Source organism: Molothrus aeneus, chromosome 15 (genome assembly GCF_037042795.1).
Source record: "Molothrus aeneus isolate 106 chromosome 15, BPBGC_Maene_1.0, whole genome shotgun sequence".
NCBI lineage: Eukaryota > Metazoa > Chordata > Aves > Passeriformes > Icteridae > Molothrus > Molothrus aeneus.
Genome location: NC_089660.1, coordinates 9,985,108 through 10,011,524, shown reverse-complemented (window position 1 = coordinate 10,011,524; position 26,417 = coordinate 9,985,108). Strand labels below are relative to the sequence as shown.

General features: G+C 45.9%; 1 protein-coding gene across 3 annotated transcripts in view; it reads left to right on the top strand.

The window, feature by feature from the left end:
• The first annotated feature begins 522 nt into the window (after positions 1 to 522).
• TCF7 (transcription factor 7) overlaps positions 523 to 26,417 on the top strand; it is a 69,732-nt gene continuing 43,837 nt past the window's right edge. For all 3 annotated transcript variants that reach the window (XM_066560223.1, XM_066560222.1, XM_066560224.1), the window contains exons 1-3: positions 523 to 720; positions 825 to 891; positions 1,278 to 1,384. In XM_066560223.1, coding sequence (XP_066416320.1) covers positions 523 to 720; positions 825 to 891; positions 1,278 to 1,384 — 372 coding nt within the window. The remainder of the gene's footprint in view (positions 721 to 824; positions 892 to 1,277; positions 1,385 to 26,417) is intronic.

Below are 26,417 nucleotides of genomic sequence, written 5' to 3'. Positions count from 1 at the left end.
CAGTCGGACCGGGCGCTCCGTGCTCCGCCAGCCGCCGGCGCCCGCTGCTCCAGCCAAACTTGCCGGGGCTCGGAGGGCGGGGGGGCGGCGGCGGCACGGGGGGGCCCGTGGAGCCCGGCATCCCGCGACGCGAGCCCGCCCGCAGCCTGCCGAGCCCCCCGCGGGCCGCCGGAGCGGGGAGGGAACAAGGGGGGGTAAAGAAAAGAGTGACGAGGAAAAAGTAATTCTAGTTGTTTTGTTTTTTTTTTTTAAGGAAAGATTTAAAGGGAATTTGGAAAGGGGGAACAAAATTAAAGGGAGGAAAAAAGTTTAAAAGTTAAAGGAAAGGAGGAAAAAAAACTTTAAAGAGAAAAATTGAAGAGGGAGCTAGTTTTTGTTTTTAATTTTTTTTTTTTTTTAAGAGGAGGAAAAAAATAATTGAGGGAGAAAAAAAAAAAATACTAATTGCGAAGGGCTTGATCCGGGAGAACAATACTCGCCGGGAAAGTTGCTGCGCGGCGGGGAGGGAGCGGCGGGAGGAAAATGCCGCAGCTGGGCAGCGGCGGCGGGGACGACCTGGGCGCCACGGACGAGATGCTGGCCTTCAAGGACGAGGGCGAGCAGGAGGAGAAGATCCCCGAGAACGCCTTCACCGAGCGCGACCTGGCCGACCTCAAGTCCTCGCTGGTGAACGAGTCGGAAGGCAGCGGCAGCCCGGCCGCCGCCGCCGCCGATGCCGAGGTGAGCCGGGCCGGAGCGGCCCCGCACGGCGGCCCCGCGCCCCCCGCCCCGCGCGGCCCCCGCCCCACGCCCCCGCGCTGCCCCTCTCTCTCCTCCCCGTGCAGGCCCTCCGGCGAGTGCAGGATCCGCAGAGGGTGTACCAGGAGAAGCTCCCGGACCACATGGATGATGGTTAGTCACAGCAACCTCCGCGTGTTTCTGTGCGTCCCCCTCTCTCCGTTCCCGGTTCCTGTTGGTCTTCCCCAGTGCGCCCCGTCTGGTGCTTGGTCCCCCGGTTCCCCGGCCCATCACTCTGACACCCCTGGGAGTGAGGGATGCTAGCCTGGTCACCACAGCCCCCAGCGGGAAAACTACTTCTGATAGCACCTAGGCTTCCCAGTGTCGCCACTGTGGGAGTCTGCATCCATGGGGGACCCTGGCACTCCCCATCACCTTCTGTGAGGAGTATGGGACAAAAAGATGCCCACAACATGCTGTAACCTCTTTGGGGACCCCTGACAGGTGGAGGAGTCGCGTGTCATAAGACAAATTTTGACAGGGAGCATTGATTTCAGCAGGTATGAAACATCAGGACCCAGGGATGTATAAAGGATCTGCCTATTCTGGTTACCCTTTTCTGATGCTCTCAGATCCGTATCTGCCCAATGGATCTATGTCACCTCTGGTGAGTTCCTCCTCTCCGTATGGAGAAGTCTTGTGGCCTCTTTCACTGCTGAAGTATGTTGCAGATATTGTGCAGGCACCTACACATGTTTTTTTCTTGACAAATTGGAGCCCAGTTTCTGAAATTGCTGGACACTGTTCTGTCCAAGCCAAAAGGTAAAACAGTGGGAAGGGGGAGAGATGCTTGGCAGGAAGCGCCTGCTTCGCTCTGAGTTTGCTGGAGGAGCTGCTTTTCCAGTCTCCTCATCTTCTAGGTTTGGCTTTACTCTTCCAGCAGTCAAATCCTAATATCTCATGGAAGAGTGTCTCTTCCTTTTTCTGGGTTATGGGCTTTGGAGGGAGCAGCTCCTGGTCTTTGTGTTTGTGTTCAGGGATATGTTCCGCAGCTGAGCTTGTGTCTTAGGGCTCTGTTGTGGATGATGGCCCAGGAAATGGATCTTGTGCCTCTTAAATTGCAATAGAGGTTTTCAGGAAAAGGCTTTGTACTGCTGGAGGATTGTTCCCATCTTCCTCCTGGAAAGTTTTTCCCTCTCAGTTTAAATCAGCTTTAGAAATTCTGTATGTTCTCACGTTTCTAAGTTTTGCCATCTGAATGATAAAACTAAAGCTTCTTTACAAAAGCTGTCTTTTCCCGCCACCATCTCGATCAGAACTTGAGAAAATAATGTCCTGACATTGCAGCAGACAGTCAATGCTGGTGTCACTCCTGGGAGTCGGCACTGCTGCGTTTGTTTCAGACATTGTTCCGCATTAGCCGTCAGAAAGTGAGGACAGAACGTAATCTGGTTTATTTCAGTTTCAGGATTTAACCTTTAAAGGGATAAAGTTTAAAAGAATATGTAAACGTGTCCTTAATTCTGGTCATTTGCTCACAAGAGGCGTAGGATGTCAAACTGGTGTTATGGAAAATGGATGGATTGTGGAGTATCAAACTTAGAATTATGTGTGGAAATCGGTGCCATACCCTCATGCCTGACCCAGCTGGCCTGGGTGGCAGGAGACAGGTCCCTGCATGAGCCAAACAGCTTTTCCTAGGAGATTCACTTTTCCTGGCTGCAGACTGCTGGAACTTGGCTGAAGTTTGCAAAGATCAAGGATCTATCCCTAAATTTTTAAGTCTTCCTTCAGTTTACAGCAAGAAAAGATGTGTTTGCAGGGCAAGGCACACTTACGTTGTTGTATCCCAAATAAGCATTTCTTCTGGTGCTTCCCACCTTATCCAGGTACCAGGTATCCCCCTCTTTCCCCAAAATATTAAGCTGTTCTCTTCCTGATAAACTTTAAATGTTTTTAAATGTGCCTTATGTAAACACACTTAATTTGCTCCCCGACAGAGAATTTGAGTAAGTCCAGAGTTCCATCAATCCAGCATCTTTTTGCTATGGTGGGATATTTTTTTTAATCTTAAACTCTTCCTAGATGGGCAGCAAAGTGCAATAGCCTATTTACCAGCACCTAGGCTATAGAGTAGATTGTGGTTTAGGAATCACCTTTTCCCTTGATAACAGAATAAAATCCGAGCGGTTGCTGTCAGAGCAGCCGACAGGAGCAAATGAACTGTGCAGAACTGGAAGGGGAGAAGATATAAGTAGCAGAGAAGGAATGATCCCATCCCCTTGAGGGCCATCAAAATCATCCAGTGCCTCAAACACCTTCCTTTAGGCCTGCTTGGATCCTGCCATGGTTTATGAAGATCTGATTTGATGTTTTCAGTTAAAAACCTGGCTGACAGGGGAAGATTCCTTCCTCATGAAGAAGGCTGGTCTTGCATTTTTTCAACTTATTACAGTAACTATTTCAATATATCATTCTGGGCAATTTTGTCTTATATTTCTATTGACTGTGCAAAGATTATCATGGTAAATTATGGGTTGCTCTCATATAGATTTATTGCTGCTGTGTACATTATATAAAGTGTGGGCTATAATCTGGTGGCTGCTTCCAATAATCGAGGAGGTCAGATCTGTGACCGAAGATTGCGGATACTTAACCATCCATAAAAGTGTATTTAATTAACACTTTAGCACGAGTCAGGGAGGAGGGTTGTGTGAGTGAATAGGATTAGGTATCACAATCATGCATGCACTTGATAGTGGAGATTGTATTTTGGTTAATGAGGCTTCCTGGAAACAGTTGTTTGCAAGTAGGATTAATTTTAGAATCTTAAAAAAAAAATCAATTAAAAAATTAAACCAGGAGTACTTTGGCAAACTGTCAGGGCTTTACACTGAAAACAGTAATTTACCTGATTGAAAACAGAGTATAACTCCCTGAAATATACAGAGCAGCTGGCATTGAGGCTTGGGCTGAACCCCTGCCCTGCAACGCTCTGTAAAACCACATTTTTTTCGGTGGGCTCCCCACGAACCCTGTGGGGGAGCTGTGAGTGGCTCTGGACTGGCTCCAGCGCCTGCCTGGCTGGGTGTGTTGCTACAGCAGTACCGACGTGCTGCTCTATCTCCTATTTTCTTGCTGATTTTGTCAGCAGCACCACTTTTGCTTTGTTTCCCTCAAGGTGTTTGTAGCCACTAACTGTTATGCTGCTCACCCGAGCATCCTGCTCAGGTCCCCACATCTCCCAGCCAAAATTGCCTCTTTTTACCAAAACACACCCAGCCATGTTATTGACATGCTCTGAAGATGGCTGGGTAGCTGCCCTCAGCCCGGCTGATGCTCCCTGGAGGGCAGCAGCAGAGCGGGTGGCAGGAGCTGCCTGCAGCAGGGTGGCCCTCCTTGGCTGAAGGTGGCCCATGCCAGTGTGGGATGATTCAGCTGGAGAGCTGCTGGTTGGGGCAGGCACAGCTTTCCTAGACTGGCAGTGGAGCTGGGGGCGTGGGCAGGGTGTGAAGGCGCTTTGGAGCTGAGGACAAGGCAGAGGGCTGAGCCCAGGTGTCCCTTCTTCTGGGAGCTGTGGATGCCATCAGCTGCTGGGCTGGGGAGGGCACACACAGTCAAGGGTATTTAAGAGCATCTTGGCACAGCCTGTGTGTGCATCTGAAATCCTGACACTCTGCAAGGCCCCAGGAGAGCCATCTCTCACCTGGCTCTCAGGTGTTGTGTGTGTGGTCTTTCAAGGCTCCACTTTATCCCATCTTATGCAAAGTCCAGCTTTTCCCAGAGTGAAATATATAGGACTTATGGGTTAAAAATCTGCAAGAAACTTCCAAAGAATGTGAACAAGTTGAGGAACTGTTTTTCTAAATTAAATATAAAATCATAAAACTATATCCTTTTTTAAATAGTACAAATGACTTTAAATCAAATTAAGGTACATCCTTAGTAAGAACAGCAGCCTTTTAGGTGGTTACAAACATTAGAGGTCAGACATGGTCAAACATGTTAACACTTTGATCAGATTAAAATATTTTTCTTGCTACAGTTGTATAATTGAGTTTAGACCTGAGGGGGTTTTCTGAACATTGTTATATCTTGTACTATGTGGTAGTTAAATGGTAAAAAGAGCTCTTGTAAGTTCCTTTAAGTTCTTTTCGTAAATAGGTTTATAAAATAGGGGAATGAGCCATGCTGCCCTGTATATAGAGCAGGAGGTCTCCCTGCTGCCATTGATGGGAGAGATTTCAGGGGAGCTCCTCACATTTTCTGTGTACTTCATATGTGTTTGGCGAGTGTGTGAGGAGTGTAAAGGCAGGATGAAAATGTTCTGGGTGTAAAGCTGAGGCACTGGACTTTCTGTCTGTGTGAGAAACAGAAGTTCAAGAGCTTCTTTTTCTTTGGAAAACAGACACTACCTCATTTTCTTAATTACTAAGTTGTCAAACCAGAGCTTACAAGGGAGCAGAAGAGTGGGGGTACCTCTCCAAGCCCTGCACAGCTGAAGTCCCCAGATAAGACAGCAGGGCTCACAATAATGTGGCTTTTCAGAGCCTGGTCCCTGTAGTCTGCTGGGCTCCTTGAGCTTGTTCAGAGGGTATGAAATGTCCCCTTGGGCAGGGCAAGATGAAAGTGCAGTTACTGCTGGCCTGGGGCCACAGGGCCCAAATGTCTAACACAAGGTCAAAAAAGCATGGAGCTGCAGTCTGGGGCTGCTCTTCAGTGGACAGAAGCTGAAGCAGCAGCAGCAGCAGCTGAGGCACAGGACATGGCTGCTTCTGCTGCATCCCCTCCCCAAGGCTGCTCCATCCCTCTGCAGGAGGACACTGTGGCCCCTACAGCAGCTGGCGGAAGGAAATCTGCAGCTCTTCTGTTCCTCTGCCTCTCTGTCCTGACTTTCACTGTCAGGGCAATATTTTAGTATTGCTTTTTCCTGTGTTGGGTTCTGATCTTGTTGAAACCAGTGGGAAAACTCCCCAGAGTGTCCGTGCGATGGGGATTTGTCGCTGTGAGAGGGCGGCTGCATCCCCCTGCAGATGTTGTGTGTGGAGGGAGGGAGGGAGGCAGCTGGGAGCCAACAGGAGCTCTGTGTGTTCCCAGCAGTGCCTGCTGCTCGGGGGGAGCAGCATCCCAGCCAGGTTCCCTGGCAGCAGGGCTCTCACCTCTCCAGGAGGGTTCCCTGTCCCCAGGAATTGTTACATTCCCGGCACACAGCGTTAGGAGTGCAGTGCTGCTGATGGACCTTCTGGCAGACAGACAGATGAGTAATTTGTTCCCTCCTGACCAAAGCAAATCCACTTCTTTCAGCTCTTCTACCTAGCTTGAAATAAGATAATATTGAAAATAATGTTTTGTGTTAAAGCACAGTTTTGGATATGTGGATGTACCAAGGCACAGGGCTTACGAAGTCATTTATTGCATGTCTCATTCAGTCTTGGTTTCCCCCAAGGAAAATTCTTGTGTTAATTTCTGAGTTCATATCACACCCTCAATTTTGAAGCAGAACTTCCCTTTGAAATAAATTAGAGAGTTCTGCTTAAGAAGCAGTGACATGATACAGCACTGGATGTGTGTGGTCTAATATAACCTTATTTTTAAAATTGTTTGGAATGAAAAAAAGAGAAAGCAAAATGTCACAGGGAAACAAAAGCAAGTTTTATGTAAATCTGTGCATGTGAATAAGTGTGCACGTGATCCAGACAGTTCAACAATATCTGGTCTCCCACTGGGATTCCTTCACAGGCTACCCTGGAACTGGCTTCCCAGGCATGGGATGCTTTGTTGGCAGGGAGTTGCTATGAGATATGTATGGTAAAGGCACCGTTCCTGCAAATTTCCAACCATTGCTGTGTGTGAAACTTTATGGGCTTGACCAGTTGAGAATCTGGAGAGGAAAGCAAAAACTTAACATCAACTCGAGTTCCTGAAGCTCATCCATGTTAATGATTAGTGGTTTTGAAATTTTAGCTGTGAAGAACAAAGCGATTTGGGTTTGAGTGGCACATGGCACATCCAAGATGAAAAGTGCAGAGCTGGTCTGGTATCCAAAGCTGTAATTGAGAGAAGGGGGAGCAGGAGGAGCTCTACAATGTGCTCACTCGTGTGTTGCCTCACAGCTTGTAGTCCCTCTCATGCCATGACTCTAAATTCCTGCACTGGGATAGAAGCCCTGGCTGATCCATGCAGTGGGGTGTGCTGGCATTGGCTCTGCCAGGTCCCCAGGCCAGTAGCACGGCGTGTGTTCCTGTGACTAAACAGCCCTTGCTGGCTCCGGAGGGATGACTCCCCTGCCCATTGTCAGAGATCTTCTGCACAGGGCCAGATCCTAATCACAGGCTGAACCCTCCCTATCTGCAGAGTGATCTGCAAGGGAAGCAGGATTTTGGGGTACGGGTTGGTGTGAGCTGCACACCTAAGATGGCAATCTGGTGTGGACTGTGTGTGTCAGTGTGTACATGGCATGGTGGTTATGGGCAGAGCAGAGCCTCCTGCTGAGAAACATCAACACTCTTGAGGAAGCATCTACAGCTTGCCATTAACTTCACACCTGCAGTTCTTTATCTGCCTTTTGGCCATGATTCATCAAGACCAAATTTAGTCTTTGTTTCCTATGGCTTGGCCTTTGAGCCCCCTTGACAATTCACCACAGAGCAGGTGAGGAAGGACCTGAGCACTTGTGAGCATCGTTCCTCTCTCAGGGAGGCTGTGCTGGGCAGAGAGGGTTTGGGTGAACCATAGTCAGACACGTGCTGCTCTTCACTTACTAAAACCTCCTGCACCATGTGTAAGCCACAATTTCCTCAATAAATCCTCAAGGATTGTCTTCCCCTGTCTGTTCCATTGATTTGAACAGGGACTAGGTGCCAAAACTGTCTTTTTGAAGGCATGGCCACTGTGGGAGCTTCTCTTTATCCACCCCTCTGATGTTTTGGCCACAGCTGCTGCAGCTCCCTTTCCTGTTTGCTGCTCATTTCATAGAAACACAAAATGGTTTGAGTTAGAAGGGACCTTAAAGATGATCATATTCCAAGCCCCTGCCATGGGCAGGGATACCAGCCACTGTTCCAAGTTGCTCAGGGCCCTTGGTTTCCCGTGCCTTTGCCATTCCACCTCACTGCTCGGGGAGCCAGGAGATGGCTTATGTCAGCATCTCTGCCAGCCTGATGTACACATGCTCTTACCTCATCATTTACCAGTGGTGGGTGGAGGGCACAGCAATAGGAGAGTAGGTACAAGTTGCTTCCTGAACTCTTTGCAGAGCCACTGCAGCAGGGAAAGCTTCTCAGTCTGATAAATCCCAGGCTGGTGCCAAGCAGGGATGTGTGAGTCCCCCTTCTAGGCTCTTTCATTGCTGTAGTTTGAATCTCTCTTTTAAAAAAAGGCTATAACAAGATACTTGCTCATTAGTCTCTGTGTCTGGAGGATGAAACAAAGGTTTGGTAGGCAAACAGGTGACTCAGAGGGTTGGATACAGGATACAGAGCTGTTCATTTCCTAGTTTCCAGTTTTAATCCAGCTGAATCAGTAAAGACCAGGTGCCTGCTCTGTTTGCTGGCTTGTCCAGTGGTCTGTCTGAGAGGGCACAGCTCTCTCCAGGCCCCAGGCAGTGCGTGTGTTTCATGGGGTGAATGTCCAGAGAACCTGCAAAGTCTGGACCAAACCCTCTGTGAGCATCAACCAAGGTCTTTTTCTCACCATGAGACTGCCAGTTCAGCACATCCTGGTGGCTCACAAACCCACTGACTGTTTCAGAAAGAAAGGGTTTGGAACACCATGTGCCTCTAAGGCTTGGTTACAGCAGGATCTTCTTCTTGGTGGGTTATCTTGGACAAAGAGCTCTTACCTTTACACCTCCTTACACAGCAACTTAGCACTATTCTGTCTCTGGTTTTTGTCTTTGGTCTTTATAATTTAGGATCATAAAGTCAATTGTGCTGGAAAAGCCCTCTAAGATCATTGAGTCCAATCTTTACCCAGCAATGACAAGGCTACCACTATAACATGTCCCCAAGTACCACATCTACACATCTTCTAAATCTCTTCAGGAGCATGACTCCACCACTTCCCTGAACAGCCTATGCCAGGGCTTGTCAGCTTCTTCAGTGAAGAAATTTTCCCTGCATTCCAATGTGAACGTCCCCGTGGTGCAACCTCAGGCCATTGCCTCGTCCTATTGCCTCTTACTTGGGAGAAAAGACTGAAGCCCCTCCACACCTGGCTCTACCCTCCTTTCAGGTAGTTTTAGACAGCAAGGAGCTCCCCCCTGAGCATCTTCTTCTCCAGGCTGAGCCCCCCCATGTCCCTCAGCTGCTCCTCATCAGATTTGTGCTCCAGGCCCTTCATCAGCTCCATTGCCTTTCTCTGGACATGCTGTTTATGACCATTCCCAATGAAGAGCTCTTCCACCACCAGCCCCTTTGTGAAGTGCTTCTTGGAGGAAGTAGGACACTTGGTCAGTAAAAGGGTTAGCAAAACCTGATGAAATCAGCTGTCCCCACCCAGAGCATCCTGCTGGCTGGAGGTGCTGGGCAGGAGGTCACCAGAGTGGCTTTAAACCACTGCTCCTCTCCCGTTCACCACCTCTGTGCTAAACACAGCTCAGCTGCCACGAGAAGAATCTGCTTCATTGTGTTTCACGGGGTCCCGAAATTAGTATTTTGTGAAAGAAAACAATAAACTCAACAATGCTGTGGTAAGTTTTTGAAACCAAAGTAAAACTGGATACTAGAATCTAGAGCACTTTTCCCCTCTGGTTATAACAACTTTGCATTTGATTAAATGATAGGCAAAAAAAAGGTCTCAACAGTATCTCCTTTGTTCCACTGAAAAATCTGGAACTGTAATACACAAAGTACACGTCTGCCTTGAGGAGCTACATAGTAATCACAGACTGACCAAAATAAGGCTTCTTTTTTTTTTCTTTTGTGAAGTGATTCAGCTTGTCTGCTCTACGTTGAATTTATTTTCTGCTGTAGTTTGCTCTGTCGAGTAGCGTACATGAGCATAAACTGAGGTGCTGCTCTGATGGGACCCACACAAAAGTAAAATGTGAAATCCCAAGGTTATAAAGTGTGTTTGGCTGGGTGCAAGGGGGCTGTGATTATAAAGGCACTTGGGAAAAGATTTTTTGAGTTGCCAGGAAGAGGCTCTTTGCAGCAAAATGCTCAGAAAGGATCAGAAATGTGGGATTTTTATTCTGACGCTGAGGATATGGCACTGTGGAGATTGCTTTCATGTTTAGGAAATAAACCATTGTAAGATCTACCACATGAAAATTTGTTGTTCTTAGCATGGGGAGGCTGATGAGGTGATTCTCCTTACGTGTTGCTGCTCCTGGTGTGGGAGTCAGGATAGTGAGGAGGAGTTGTTGTCTTTGGATTCTAAGTGGGAGACACAGCACAACCCCTGACACCACCAAACCCCAGGTCAAAAATTGGCCTTTGAGCTTTGGCTTCTTGCTATAACTTATGGACTGGCACTGTCAGATTTGGAATCTCACCATCCAAAAAAATATATGGATTTATAAATACAAGTGATGTTTTGCAAGATTGCATCATGCTGTGCTGAGTATTCCTTGGAGTGCTTAGATAAATTAAATAAATAGATAAATTAAGTATGCATATTAACCCAAAATTGAAACCAGAAGTAATAACATAAAATAAGAAATAAAATTTTAGAAAAATTAAATAAACATCCAGACCTTTTTGTTTGACTTTCTCTGATATAAAGCAATTTCTCCAGGACTGTACACCATATGAAACATATTATAAATGCTCTTGTAAAATCCACATCATTATACCACATGAAAGGCTAGGTCCTAAAAATAGCCATTCAGAGAGGATGCAGGCTAGTAGCAATTTCGGTGATCATGAAATAGTTATGTTGACATCTCTATGCATGCACACCCACAGAAAGCTTTGACTTTTTAATATTAGCTACATTTGTGCTTTATGGAATTTTACATCTCATCCCATGGATAGTCCTTTACCCAGGAGCATTCATTTCTGATCTTAATCCCATTTTTCTAACCCTGATTTTATTGAGAAAATGGATACATTACTTTTTTTTTTTTTTTAGATTTTATGTAAAACTCTTTCCTTGCTGTCAGTTTGACAGTGGTTGGCGATATCAGTTGTATTTCCCTGTCTCCCAGCAGGGAAATACATGTTTTCTTTCCTTCAATAGATGCACACATCCCCAGTATTTTGGGGAACTAACTGTTAAAATGTAAACCTAGAGCATTATATAATAACACAAGAAGCTGCCACATCTATACAGCCTTTGTATCTGGTGTAGCACTCAAAAGAAAGTAAATGAAATCTGCAGTAATTACACAGTAATGTATCCACAAGAAAAGATTTCTTCCTTGTCCCAGCGATCAGAACTTGGCTTTTGTTCTGGAATATGAAAGGCTGCAGCCTCCTGCCTTCGGTGTGTTCGCAGCAAAGCCCTGGCTGAGATCAACTGCCATAGCTCTGGGACAGACAACAGAGTCCTGCCAGCTGATATCTCTCGAGATCTTTTTGAAGAGCTCATCAAATTTGGTTTTATTGCTGTTGTGTTTTGGTTTTCGCTTGTTATTTGTTTGAAAGCATTGTTATAGGGATCGTTTTCTGAAAAACATCAGAATCTTCAGCCTGATCTCTTCTTTGCATTTTTCTTTTATAAGAAATATGATGGTGCTGGAGATGCACACCTTCACTTGAGGGTTCCTGAAGTCTGTGGTTTAAGCCTGTCCTGGATTTTAAGTGTGTGGCCCTTCTAAAACCACTTGGAAACAGTCTATATCCTCAAAATAAATTTGCTTCTGGAACTGGAGCAGAATCTGTGGAGATGGCAAGTGAAATAACAGGGTGTTGAAGAAAATGACATTGCTTCTGAAATAGTTGGCATGAAAATCATGAAGTCTGAAGTTTCATTCAAATCAGATGTACATCTGGTTGTTGTGGCAGGACACAAATTCGCCCAGCAATGCAGCTCCAAGGGATTTACAGGGAGGTGTGCAGTTGTTCCAGGTTGTTTTAACTGCAGGGCAGCTCTTGTCCCTTGTCCTGGGTGGGGGTCCTGTTCCAAGGCTCACCAGTTTTTACCTTGGTCAGTTGATTTCTTGCAGGCTGTTAACAATTCTGAAGAATCAAATGCTGTAAAATGACATCAAGGAAGTGGGTTTATTGTTGCTAATTTAGCTCCCTAGAACAGCCGGACTAGGGGACATGGGAACACCTTGACAAGGCAATAGTTTTATAGTGTAAATGACTTAATTTCTATGTGAAATCATCAGTAATTGAAGGATCTCTTTCCAACTGAGGGCTGAAAAATTTTGGCTCCTTTTGGCATCCTGCTTATTACAATGCAACAGACAGCGGTGTTTAGAAAAAGCTAAAAAGTTTTAATGCTTCTGGCTTGAAGCTGGTGTCATGCTTAAGCCCTTTTCTCTTTTCCATAATTAATTGGGTATCTGAAAATGAGATTATATCTGGCAACGTCAGTTTTTTACTATTTTGGTGAGCTCAGGTTTTTCTGCTAGGAGCAGAATTCAGGTAAAAGCACTAAATGTTCCTGGCTGGGACTTCTGACAGTGCTTGAATGCAAGAGCTGTTGTACAGAAAATTGAATTTCTTGACTCAAGAGTACAGAAAATTACCTGATATGTTAGTGCCAATTGTTTGGCTGTTGACATTTACTGGAACTAGTATATAACTACATGCATGTATTCACTTTCCAAAATAGAATGTTTTCAAATTGCAATACGCTATTTGTACAGCTCTAGCACATGGATCTGCTTATAAATGCATAGCGATGGATGAGGCAGGCTGCAGTGAATCCCTGAAAGATCAGCTCCCATATCCAAAAGCATCACTCTTCATCCAAATTTCCTGCTGAAAGCAGTGGTAAATGCCTGGCTGTGGGGTGGGAGCATTGCTGTTTCCGTGGGCAGGAGCTGCTCGTTTGATATGGGATCTGAGTGATCCTCTTACCAGAGAGCACCAGGTGCTGTGGCAGACGGTGTAAATAGCCAAATAAACAGACATGAGTAGCACCAGTTGTTTATGTGTTAACACAGGATGTTCTCAAAATCAGGTAAGAAGTGAGGCATGTTACCAAGTTTTATAGCAGAGGAACCGGATAGTCTTGTAACTGCTGCGCATGGCCACGGCAGAGGAAGCAGGGTTTTATCCCAGCTTCAGCTCCCAGTACCACAGGAGCTTGTTTTTCTGTGACTCAGTTTCCCCCAGGAGCATTAGGAGCTTTATTATTTCATGTGCAAGCAATGCTTGGAGAGCACGGCAGTGTCGATACTGAAACAAAACATAAAATCCCACACGGGCTGATGCAAGAGGGGATGTTTCAGAAATGATCAGAGAAGAACTAGCCTAAAAGAGTAAGCTGTGCTGCTTATTAGACCACTTACTTCAACATATTAATAAATAAATTGCAATTTCATAATCTTTTAGGAAGTTGCAGGTGGCCCTAAGACCACAGCTCCTTCAAGGCAGCTGATGTCTTGCTTTAAAAACAAATAATCTTCTCAGCCTAAATGATAATTTCATATAGTGGCATTAGCTGGATGGCAGCAATGATGGCATGATCCAACACATTGTCTGAAATACACATGACACATAAATCCTCGTTATTAAACCAGGAACAAATGTAATTTATTTACCCACTTGTAATATGGTGATGAGAACAACTTCCAGGATCACACAGCGTAGCTTTTGGACACATGTACCAAACCTCTGGATGCATAATTCAAATTCTTTGTCATGAAGAATCAGTCTATTTATCTTGGAACCTTTTTTACTTAAACAGTAATCTCTAGGAAATCATTTAAGAGTAGTTTGCTGCCAGTTTGTCAGTTAATGGCTTGAGGCAAAATCTGAAGCAGATGAAAACTTTTCCAGGGCGATGCTGCTGTCGCACGGGGTGCAGAAAGGTTTATAGCAGAAAGCAAGAGAGGAGGCGGTCAGATGAGTTCAGTCCAACTTTTACAATCATGAGGAAACTCAGCACAACAGGGCAAAGACAGCTTTTGCAAGCACATCATGTGTAGAATGTGAACGCCATCAGTTGCACCCATGTCAGCTTCTAAGCTGAAATTTTCCTTACTGGAGGCTCCAGGTGTGAGTGTGTGGAGGCCAAAACCACGTGTGTTTGTGGTGGCTGGGGCTCTGCCTCCCTTCTTTGCATCCTGGGCATTTCTGCATCTCTGTATCCTCCGTATCTCTGTGTCTCTGCATCCTGAATATGTGTCCTGGACATCTTTGCATCCTGGACATCTCTACTTCTCACCACCCTGGGCATCTGCATCTCTGCATCCCGGTATCTCCACATCCTTAGGCATCCCCCCATCCCAGGTGCGGAGTCAGCCAGCCAGGAGAGCCAGGGCACAGCCTCCCCTGCTCAGCTGGGGTGCTGCAGGGTGTCTGCCAGGGCAGCAGAGTCCTCCAGCTCTCAGATGTTATCTCTTCTCTCTAAAAGTCTAGCAGCGAGTTTCAGTTAGGTAATGAGTTATCTGATTTCCCTTTAATCTGGCCAGCATCACTCCAGTGCGATAACCTCGAATTGCTGTTTATCTCATGCTCAGTGCTGCAGGAGGAAAATTGGCAAGAATGGGTGAAAATTCACTGGAAAAGGAGCTGAGAAAAGTTGCCCTGGTCTGCACCAAATTCCTCCCTTTTGCAGCAGGTGCGGGTGAGAAATAACTGCCCCGAGTCGAAATTCTCCCAAGAGTCCACAAAATCCAGCTGAAGTCAATGCCACTTCCCTGCAGCATTATCTCCCACTCAGTGCTGTCTGCCCACAGAGGATGGTAGTGTGTAGGAACTGGCAGGGGATTAATGGCAGCTTGGTTCATAAAAAACTCCGCTGCCAGAAGGACGTGGGACCCAGACAGAAGTAAAGAGGGGCTGGTTCTCTCTGCAGATGCCCCCAAGTGCTATTTGTCTGAGAGCAGATTTTCCCACAGATCTTTGGCCTTCATATTATTTGAAGAACCCCCTCTGCAGCTGCAATCCTTCCCTCCCCCGAGGGAAAAACAGGGTGGTAACTTTGTGAACTGAATGGTGTGGAGGTTTAGGAGTACTGCCATGGGAGGGGAAGATTTGGCTCATTAGCGTGGAACATTGTGTTGCCAGGAACAGAGTTTTGGGGCAGAACTAATAACATGGAAGCAGATGCAGTCAGCTTTTATTAAACTGGTTTGTAGATGACTTTAAATAGGCAACAGTTGTATCTGGGGCTTTCCTTGTAAGAGGCAGAACGGCAGACCCCAGCAGAAGCAGAATCTGGTTTAGATGCTGGATAAAAAGCACACAGGAGCTAACCTAATTTCTCAGTGTTAGGAAATATTTCTCCCAAGTATATATTTTTAAAGAAAAAAAAAGGCACAACTGAAGATTTTGTGATTGTGTTATAATTTTTGAACTTTTAGAGTCCACACATCTCACTTTGAGGAAGGAGCAAGCAGCTGTAGAGCCACAGTGTTCATAGTCTGAGGGACCCACATCATCTCACCTCTGTTTTATCCTGGTGCACCATCTCCTCTAGGCCATGGACTCCCAAGTTGCTCTCAGTTACCCCATCTGAACATACATTAACTGCTTGACAGTGCGCTAGAGGCAGGCATGGATAAATTAATTTCCAAGCAATTCTCCCTTGAACCACCCTTTCTGTAGCACCAATTAACTCCACAGCGCTAATCAGCATCAGTGCTGGTCGGGTGCCATTTCCTGACACATGGCATTCCATGGCCACCAGTAACCATGGGTTGAACTCACTCTGTAATTGCCTTACCCAAGTACTCAGGTTGAAATGTCCGTCAGCTCAATACAAAGTGCCCATCCCAGCCAGCTCTCAGATCTGAGTGAGACCCTTGTTGCCTCTGAGGAGTCACCACAAAGACCACCCATCCTCGGGCAGAGCCAGCAATGACAATTGCTCTGTGTCCTCACAGTGTCCTCCTGGTCCTTCACCACCTCTCTGCAGCCTGGACTCACTGCCTGGCTTTCATGGGAGTGTTGGGAGTGGTCGGTGCCCATCAGTGCAGCCAGCCCTGCAGATCTCTGCAGAGGGGCCTGTTGGATTTCTGACATCTCCATAGATGTCTGTCAGCTCCTTCTATGCCAACTTTAGCCACCATTTCATGGAGCAAAGAGAACCATCCAGAAATCCTTTTCCTGCTCCATGCATCCAAGAGCAGCCTGGCATACCCACCATGTCTTCCTCGCTCTGCTCCGCGCTGCCTCATCATCCATCCCAGTGTGGTTGAATAAAACAAGAATCCATTTGGGTGCTGTACTCCATCCTGCCTTGGTTGTGCAATAATTTTTTTCTCAGGCAGTTCCTAATCTAGAGATTTTCTGGGATCTGTGCATGGCATTAAGGGAAGTCTCCTCATCACCTCAGGTTCTGTCTTTCGGTACCAAGTGTTTAAGACATAATTCCAGGCGTCCAGGGCTTGCTTTCTCTTTGTGTCTCCTTTGCTGTTGCTTTCATTTGCTAACATGTTGAACTTCAAAGTCTATTCTTTCTCATTCCTAATTTTTATGGAAAAAATGGTCTGAACCCCATTTGCATTTCCTCCCTGAGGATACTGGCAATCCTTAATCCTATATATTAAAGAATCTCAGTTTTCCCAGCAGCCCTTTATTCTGGGACTACTCTTCCACTCTGTTTTCTCCTTGAAATGCTCTCCTGTGGTTCAAAATTGCTCTTCACGGTGCCCCTGACCACTGTCACTTGCTGTTATGAGCTATTTGCACGGATGTTTGATCACTTTTTAAGCCCTTTTCCCTTCCCATCCTGTCCCTTGCAGGTAATTTGTGAAGGTTTCATGCCCGTGGCAGTAGATGCCTGTTTGCTCTCAGAGGTTGCAGCATGGGCCATGTGCTCTGCAACCGGCAATATCCAGGACCTGCTGGAATAACTATTTATAAAGCCAAAAGATAGCAGGATGAAAGTAAATAGGGCACTATTTTATTCAGGCTGATTTTAATTTCACACTGATGGTCTCCATATTCCGGTTGAGTCCCAGTGACCACCAGCATTTACCTGCTTGAGAGGCAATTGCCATCTCTGCTTCCCCTGCTGGGATGCAGGAGGGTACAGGGACCCTCTGTCTCTCAGTCCCTTGTCCCTCTTCCTGCTTCCAGACAGCAATTCCCTGTGTTCCCCAGCTGCTGGGAGCTGTGGGAATTAGGTAGAGCACCGACTTCACTGGCCTTGTAGATCCAGGGATTTAGATCACGCAAACCCAGTGTTCTCTGCTACAAGCCATTCTCAGCGATGTGCTCGGTAATTAACATGTTCATAAACACTTTGTAATCTTGTGATCATGGCTTGCAGATTAGCTCTTTTGCCAGCTTTGCGATTTCTTTGCCAGTTTTAGTTTTAATTGCAAATCCATTACTGCCAGCTCCCTTGCATATTGTAGCAATAGGCAAATTAAAACACTTGGACACAGTTGGGCGGGTTTCAGTTAAGAAATTAATTGTTACTGCCAACCAGTGCTTTTTAATGTGAGGGTGGCATTTGAGTTTGTTTTTGAGGGCATAATCTCCAAGACTTTCTTTTTTCCCTTCTCCTCCCCCCTCCCCAGACTGCGTTGCCCTGTCGAGCAGCTCCCCAGATGGCATGAAGCAAATGCTTGCCTCTTTGATCTCCTAGTCAAGAAATTTGGAAGTCGTTCTGAATTTATGAGAATCCTGTCTGAAATAAATCTGTCTGTGTACAGGGCCACACTAAGGCAACCTGGAGCTGCAGGCAGGGCTCACCTGAACCTCCCAGGGAAGCACAGGATTACATCCCACAGGAGCATTGTGTGATGCTGTAGCGATAAAGAGAAACTTCATGCATATTGTTGAACATGAAAAAGTCTAGACAATCTACAATTTACCAGTCGGGGTAATTGGCTAAAGGCTTAATCCACCCTGATAATCCAGTAATGGTATTGTTGGCAGGACATTGATGTAAATATCACTCAGCAGTGCTGGCAGCCGCTGTCTCCTGTGATTGCTGCCATTCCCAATTCCTTTTCCACAGTTGTTAGGGCTGATTTTCAGAGTTCTGCAAACTTCTTGTCTTTTACAAAAACTGTCTGGGCTCTGTGGTTATTTTTCACTCCCTTGGTTGAATAAGTAACATTTTTCACCAGGTTAGAATTTTCACAGACACATTCCTCAACATCATTGTGCCTTGATGTTCTTTTTTCCCTCGTGTATTTCTCCCATGGCTCTCTCCAGCCTCCTGATGCTGCTGTCGCACAGTTTGCCATCGCCCTTCAACACAAACAACATCTGGTCCTGCAGCGGACCTGTGCCAGCACTGCAAGCCACCTACCACCTGTGTGTCACCACCAAACCTGGTGGCATTCACTGAGACTTTGGTGGCATCACTCTGCACAAGCCCTGACATGCCACCAGCATGGCTGGGGCTGCAGGCACTGGTGGGGCACTGTGGAGGTCAATGAGCTGAGCAGGGTTCTAGAAATCCCCATTTTGTGGGGATGTTTTTAATGCATTTCTGTGTCCCCCATGGGGACAAAGAAGGGGATTGTACCACCACAGATGCGGGGAAGGACAGACAGACTTAGTCCAGCCTCCAGACATGAGTGTCCCACCGCTGCAGTGCTTGTCCCCACATGCTGCCTTCCATGGTCTGTTGATGTGTTAGAGCATGTGTTAGGCTGGGCTTCAATCTTTAATTGTGCATGAAGCCAATGTCTAAAAACACTTGTCCCATTCTTGTTACTTTATTCTCTTTAAGTCATTCTCTCCATTTGCCCTGGTAAATGTGGTTGTTTTCAGCTGCCTTTGCAGCTGAAGCCTGCACAGTACCAAGCACAAATGGAACCTGCCTGATTGGAGTCAGTGAGTCCCAGAATCACACTATGGTTTGGGTCAGAAAGGACCTTAAAGACCTTCTCATTCCATCCTCCCGGCCATGGGAAGGGATAGCACCCAAGAGATGAAGTCGCTCAGGCCCCATCCAACTGCTCTGTATGACTCCTTTGCCTTCAGAGAGATTGGGGTTGTGTTATGGATTGGAGCTCAGCAGAGGATTCCCTGATGATCGAAGCAGAACCACGCTAGGAATTCCTTATCTGCAGCAATGTTGACTCCATGCTGCCAGCTGAAGTATTAAAAACCCTATATATAATAATATATACATTTATTTTCATCACTGACCCAGCTGAGATGGCTGTGAATCCTTGACACCATCCTTAAGGAGGCCTGTAATGGTTTTTTGAGCATTGGTTTTTTTTTTTTTTCTGCTCAGAAAACAATAGAAGCAGCACAGTTCCGCTGCAAACAAAACCTGAACATGCTCTAACTTACATGTGAAATATCAAAGAGCCCTTATTCAGTACACATCACCGCCCTTCCGTTTCACAGCAAACACCTTGTCACAGCCCAGAGACCTTGGGAAAACTATATATAGTGTATTGGGGCGAATGTCACCCTGGTAATTATCCCATAGCTCTGGCTCCACAATGTTGTGGCTAACAAATCCAGCTTTAATTGTTCATGATCTCTATCGGAGCAGACATCGGGTTTGAGTTCAGTCGGTACGGAGTCAGGAGGAATAAACACAAACCTACAGTAAGATCAAAGCAGCAGAGAGGTGCACATGTGCTAATAATAATAGCTTATGAAAGCTCATATTTTCCTTCAACAACATCCTGTCATTTATGTATCAGCTTTGAAAAGGGTAAAAAAAAACCATTCAGTGTAATTTACTTCAGCAAAAAAATAGATAAGGTAGATATTTGATTGCAGCAGCTCGTGTGTGGTTTGCTGTGAGGATTGTAAATTCATCGCGTCCTCCAGTGCATGTGTGAGGGGAAGGTGCAGAGGCTGAGCTGGCTGTGACCAAAGCACCATCATTATCTGATTTTTACATACAGCTGGTGACAATGTGATGCAGAAGGGAGGATGAGGTAAACAGTCTCAAAGCCGGGTAACCGCATCCACACCTGGTGCACCTCGATAAAATGTCTGTAAACAGTCTGGATGGAGTGAGGTAACAGCGGGGCTGAGGACAGCTAACGGCTCCAGGAGATGCAGGGAGAGGTACACCAAGGTTTGGGGATGGTGTTTTGGTTGGGGTGGAATTGCCCAGGGGATTAAAATGGGGATTTTGCCCTTTCATGGCCGTAGGCAGCTGTGCAGGTCGGCTTTCCCGGCAGTGTGTGGGACAAGCAGAGTGTGGCAGGGGTGACTGTACCCAGGAGGCTCTCACTGAGCAGGCTCAGGCAGCCATGATTTCACCTCCTCACAGTGTGACCCACTTGGGAAGGTCAGCCCTCAAAACTGGGCACACTGCTGGCCATGTCCTCTGTCCTCTTACATCCAATTTTTGCTTATCAGCTTTTTTAATCTAGCACAGCGGCTGAAGCTTCCGTCAGGGGTTTGTCTTGCCTGGCACTGAGGTGCCTGGTGAGCTGTGGGGGCTGGGGCACAGGGAACTGCAGGAGCAGAGCTGTGGTGGGTGATGTGAAGGGTGATAAAGGGTGCTGTGCCTGTTGGGAAGGAGTCCAGTGTGTTGTGAGTCTGTCTTTCACGTTGCATGTTGTGGTTGTTGATGCTCGGTTATGCCTGTAGTTCTCTCTGCAAGCAGGAAAGGGTTTGGGGTTTCGGTGGGGGGAGGAAGGCTGACAATAAAAGGTGACAAAATGTCCCACTGAGTACCCAAGATGGGCTGGCTGAGGAAAGAGAAAGTTGTTTAGAAAGAGAACCAAGGAGAAGAGCACAAACAGGAGCAGGTACAGGGACAGTCACATTTCCTGCTCTTTCTGCACAGGCTCCTTGGGCAGAGGGTGGCAATGGCCGTGGGTGACAGTAGCAGAGGGCAATCCTTGCACTGGGAAGGTGTTTCTCAAGGCTGTGAAGCTGAGCCGGAGTCTATTCAGAGTCTGCAGCAGCTGAATTGCAGCAAACAGGGACTCGTTAAGAAACTGGAGCAAATAATAATGATCCATATGTTTAATGCAGCTGAAAGGCGTACTTCAAAGATTCTGTTATCCTAAAAAAGCCCAAGTATAGAGGGGAATGTTCTTGATCACGGCTTGGAAGTTTTGATGGTAGCGTTGTAAGTAGGTCAGCAAACGGTAATATTTAAATTAACTCCTCTTTCTGGCAACTAGATGGGAATGTAGGTCTAGAAATGGGTAAATGTAGATTCCCTTCCCAGCTCTGCCACTTTGACAAGTCACTTCATCTCCTCATGCCTAAGGGAAAAATACACCTTTGGGCTCTGCCCAGTAATCATCAGCCAAATGCTTCCCCACCTATCTATAGGGCTTTAGAATATGTGATTGAAAAGTGCAAAGTGTTATTAACATTGAATTAACGTCTGCCATTACAATATGTAATGGAGTATTTCTGCACACACCCCATTTCCTCCTGCTTGAATGTTTTGTCAGACAAGTCCAAGTGTTTACCAGCTTTATAGCTGGCCTAAAAAGAGCCAGCCAGAGCTGGAGCTGCTGGTCCCTAGTGGAGCTGCTGGGCTTGTTTGATGGCAGGAGAGCTGGGGTGCAGAAACTGGCAGCAGAGCTGTCAGCACATAGCCATGGTCCCTGTTTGTGGCAGCAGGGTTGGGGTGGCCGGGGTGCCCCCTCAGCAACTGGCCCATGGCTGCAGACACATCTCCTTTGACACCTGCACACTGTGGCACTGCACCAGGAGGCCAGGCTCCCCCTGCCATGGTGGGGTGCAAATGCACACTTCCTGCCAGGGCTGGAGAGGGCCAGGCTGGTCTAAAAATGGGGAATGTGCTACTGGAGCACCTCACTTCTCTTTTCTGGGAGCTGAGAGCTGCAGCCCTCCTGCAGCCTGCACCTCCTCAACTGATGGCAGCATTTGCACTTACTTGGGCAGCGCTGATTGCTTTAATTTCTACCTCCTCTAAATATATTGATTTTCTCTGGGCAAATAATAGCTGCATGTTTATTGACCCACAACTGTATTTAAGGATTCCCACACCTTGAAGTGTCCAGGGTCAGGTTGGATGGGGCTTGAAGCAATCTTGTCTTGTGGAAGGTGTCCCTGCCCATGTCAGGATTGTTTGAGCAAGAGTTTTAAGGTCCCTTCCAACCCAAACCATTCTATGAGTCTGTGATAGCAACCCAGATCTTTCAGAGCAGCATTGCTCCTTTTTGGTAATCTTCCCATCCCATCAGACAGACCTTCCCTGCCTGCCTTGGGTTTGCCCACCACTGTGCACAACCCTGCCTTCTTTCTCAGTATCATGCCCTGCACAAACATTTCCCTTCTTTTCTAAAATATAGCAGCACATGGTGTGGGTTACTGTCTAGACTGCATCACTTGAACCAAATGTATTCACTAATATGATATATTACTAGAGCTCTCTAAAAGTAACAAACAAAGTACATTTCTTTGTTCACTCTTTAATTGTTAGTTCATTAGCTCACTTGCTGATTCATAAAATATGAAAAGCTCCAATAGGGTATATCTAGTCACTAGTGCAAATTAGCTAGTTTCTAATGTACATAAATAAATTATAACCCTGCATTTACAATTTGCCTTTGCTATAAGGGCTGTGCAGAAATGCTTTATCTCTGCTCACAAAATGACAAGTAAAGGCAGAAGCTGGGAGTGCTGTATCCTACACTTGCAGAACACGCTAGTAGCAAAAATTATCTCTTTGCTGGTGGGTAATTTGTTTTCTTTAGCTCTGAAGGTGGAATATGACAATGTTGGGTAGCTGCCTTTGTAGCTAGGGCTGGATGTTCAGCTGGTGAGTTGGCAGGGCCATGCTCTGTGTGCTGTCAGCAGCTGGGAAAGCCCTGAAGCTTTTGTTTTCCTGGGGCTCTGCGTTTTCCTCTGGTTTGTCTGATCCACTGTTGTACTCTCTCCAGCAGCAGGTCTTCCTACTTTTTGGCTATTCTTGTTGCTTATGAACTATTCCCAAAAAACAGCCATGTCCTCAGATTCCTAGGAAACTTCCGGATATTGTGTACCCATGTGCAAGACTCCCAGAGGGTGTAAGATCATCTTAGGGTGGGTTTTATTTCTATGTACTTTTGTGATAGGGAGTGTAATTCTTGAATAAAGATCAGAGATAGAATTCTTCACTCCTTTCCCGACCATGATCAATGTGCTCATGACTAAATAAATCATTCTCTAAAAGTTGTGTAGGTTTCTAGATAAAATTCTGCAGGCAGCTGTTTAATATCTGCATATTACATTGGTTTAATCCCTTCTCAGTTCTGTAATTCTCTTAAATAAGGAATGCAGGCTATCAGAGTCCAAAAGAGAGAGTACCAAAGTCACAGAATCACAGAATGGTTTGGGCTGGAAGGGACCTTAAAGCTCCTCTCAATCCAACCCCCTGCCATGGGCAGGGACACCTTCCGCCAGACCAGGCTGCTCCAAGCCCCTTCCAACCTGGCCCTGAACACTTCCAGGGAAGGGGCATCCACAGCATTCCTGGGCAGCCCTTGCCAGGGCCAAACAGCACAGCAAACTTATTAATTATTAAAAATTTGTGTCTCATCTGATTTGTATGAATACCAAGGATTTATGGCCATAAATGCTTTGTTTTGCTAAATTCATGGTTACTGCCTCTTCCATGGGCAGCATTCCCAAAGTCTTTGCTTGGTGTTAGGCTTGGACCTGCAGATGCTCACGTAGGGAAATGATTTCACATATATGGATGGTCTCGTCAAAACCAGCCTAACAATTGGTGCATAAAATTATTTGTATATATTTGTATTTGCAAGTGTTGGATTTATACATGCAAGATCAAGGACTTAATTTGTAAATTTTTTTTGTTTTGCTACATGAAAGCTTTGCTGACTGTGTACCCAGAGGTCTCTGCTGCATAAATCTTGTTGAATTTCAATGAAAAGCACTTGTACGCCTTTCTTGAGCAGATCTAGGTACTTAAAAATTTTTCAAATTTATTATAAACTGAAGGATGTTTCTTCAGGTCAGCTCACTGTAGGATGCCTCATTTCCAATGATGTGTTGCCAGCAATCAAGGCCCAAAAATGCCTGGTTTTGACAGAATGAAATACACATTTTTTTTCTCAGCCTCTTTGAATGGCATTGATTAAACAGAGATTAGGATGATGTGGGGTTCGTATCTTCAGTTATTTTACCTCAGTACTATACCATTGCTTTAACTGACTTTACCACAAAGCCTCTCAAACTTCCTTTTCTTTGCTAAATTAGCTTGTGAATTCTCCGCTTCCTCACATGCTCAACACCTCCACCTCTGACAGATGTGGAAAAAGCCTTTTATCATTACACATCCAAAATGTTCCCAGGCAGTGACCCTGGTGCACCCCATTGCTGTGGCAGGACATGGTTTTCCAGACATTGCAGACTGGCCCTTGGGAGGGGACCTCATCCACAGACAGAGTGGTGAAAGCTAAATCCCAGTCCCAAAGACATTTTAGGACCTTTGTGGTATCAAAAGGGAGCATTTTTCTTGCATGTTTTGAATTTGAGAATCCTAAGGCATGATTCATGTGGTCTGGGAGCTGGCAGGGCTTGCAGTGCAGATGCACCAGGAGTCTGGAATCTGCTGTGCTCCAAGTGTGGGCAGCTAGGTCATCGCACCAAGTGAAATCTTGCTTTGGAAAGTTGGGGGCACCTTTGCCCTCCCAGTTTGTCTCCATCTGCATTTCACATGAGGCTTTTCTTGCTTGATCACTCATGGGTTTCTGTCATTTGGTCAGTACTGAACTTCCACAATAAAAGCAAATTAATTCTGCTTAATCAACTCCCAAATCTATAATCTCTAGATCATGAAGGAAATGGTAAAATCTCATGGAACTGGTAAAATCTCATGTCCTGCTGTTGGAGCCAACCAGGCTGCTGCAAAAGCCTGCAAGCAACTCTGGACAGCATCATTCAGAAAGTCTTACATCTTCATCTTATTCTGCTTGAATTTCTTCATTTACTTGTTGGAGTCATTGGCTGCACTTGGCTTCCTACATTTTTGTTTTGCCATGTGTGTAATGCTGCCCATGTCTCTTTGCAGATTAGGTGAAGGAAAATGAGTTATGCTTATTTCTGTGTGTTAGGTGTTTTTTCATGAGCACTGCCCTATGCAAAACAAGCAATATAATTCTTTAATGTTTTCTTTAATCCTGACTCTAATCCAGTCTCCCTAGTTCCACCTGAGTTCCATGTGAGCGTAGCTTTCTTCAGCATACATTTTTTTCTTCATTGTTGAAGAAAAGGTTTCTTGCTAAAGAGGTAGACAGTTCTAGATCAGTGTATCCTTTTTTTGGTTGCTCACTGTACATTTTTTGAATCCAGGCCAGCCATGGTGATGAGGACCTCAGCCCCAGCAACAGGCTACTGTTAGGATTACAGAGCCCACACTTCCAGGGACAATGACACTTGAAAAGGCATTGCAAGGGCATCACAGCAGGGTGCTGTCATTGCCAACTCCACACTTTTCAACCTGTGCCACTTGGGCACATGAGGACTTGTGGCCCAGTGCCAAGCTGTCATTAGGGTACGAGTTGGGGTTGGGGTTGAAAGAGTCCAAGAGCCTACAGCTCCAGGATCAGCCTGCAAGGGAGATCACAGCAGGACCACAACATTGCTGCTCCTACATCTTTCTGATCTGGAAAAGGCAGAAATCATAAAATTGGTTTGGGTGAGGGTTGGGGTTGAGAGAGTCCAAGAGCTGATAGCTCCAGGGACAGTGGGGCTGGAAAAGGCTGCCAAGGTGATCACAGCAGGGCCACAACATTGCTGCAGCTACATCTTCTGACCTGGACCAGCCATGGGAATGGGGACCTCAGCCCAGGACAAGCTGCCATCAGAGAGTTCGGGCTGAGAGAGGGAAATAGCCTTGAGCTCCCTGGACACTTGGCCTGGAAAACTCGTGCCAGGAGGATCATAGCAAAGCCACAGCACTGCTGCCTCCACACCTTTGAGATTAGGGCCATGCATGGGGCTGGGCATCTCAGCTGCAGCCCTAAGCTTGCTGAAAGTTTGGTGTGAACAAAAAGAAAATTCTGAAAGGAATTGAAAACAATTAAATGGAATAAAATGAAATGGAGTGTAGTGAAATGAGCTAAACCTTAATGAAATTATTTTCATTGAAATCTTGAGATTTCATTTCCTTTCACTAAATGAAGAATTTTTACTTCATGAAAAGTAATGAAAGGAGAAATGGAGGAATTAAGTGAACTGAAAAGTCAGGAAAGGAAATACAGTGAAATGTATTTTCTGTCAATTCAATTCTCTACCCTTCCCTTGGTGTTAGGGGCAATGGTGGGGCTGAGATTCTCTGGCCAATTCTGGTCATCAGAATTTGACTCTGAAGGCCACCACAGAATTCCTTGAAGAAGAAAACTTCTATGCTCTGTTGGTCCTGTCTGATTTCAGGACAACAAATGTAAGGCAAAATATTTTACTGCAGATACCAAGAGTTTTAAAGTCATGAAACAAGCTTGCATTTAAAAGGAAGAGTTGCTAAATTCAACACATATAATTGATGTATAATTTGAAGTAATAGCTTTGCAGGAGTGTCTGCATAGAATCTGACCTATATATTCCTTAGAATTGGTGACCATGTGGAGGAAGGAGAGAGCTTGACCCAGCTTGACATTCAGATCCCAGAGAAAGGTTGCATGACTAATACTGAAAAAACAGCCATATAATTTCAGTCTTGGAATTGCATCATGAACTCACAGGCTGACAACCATGGAACCC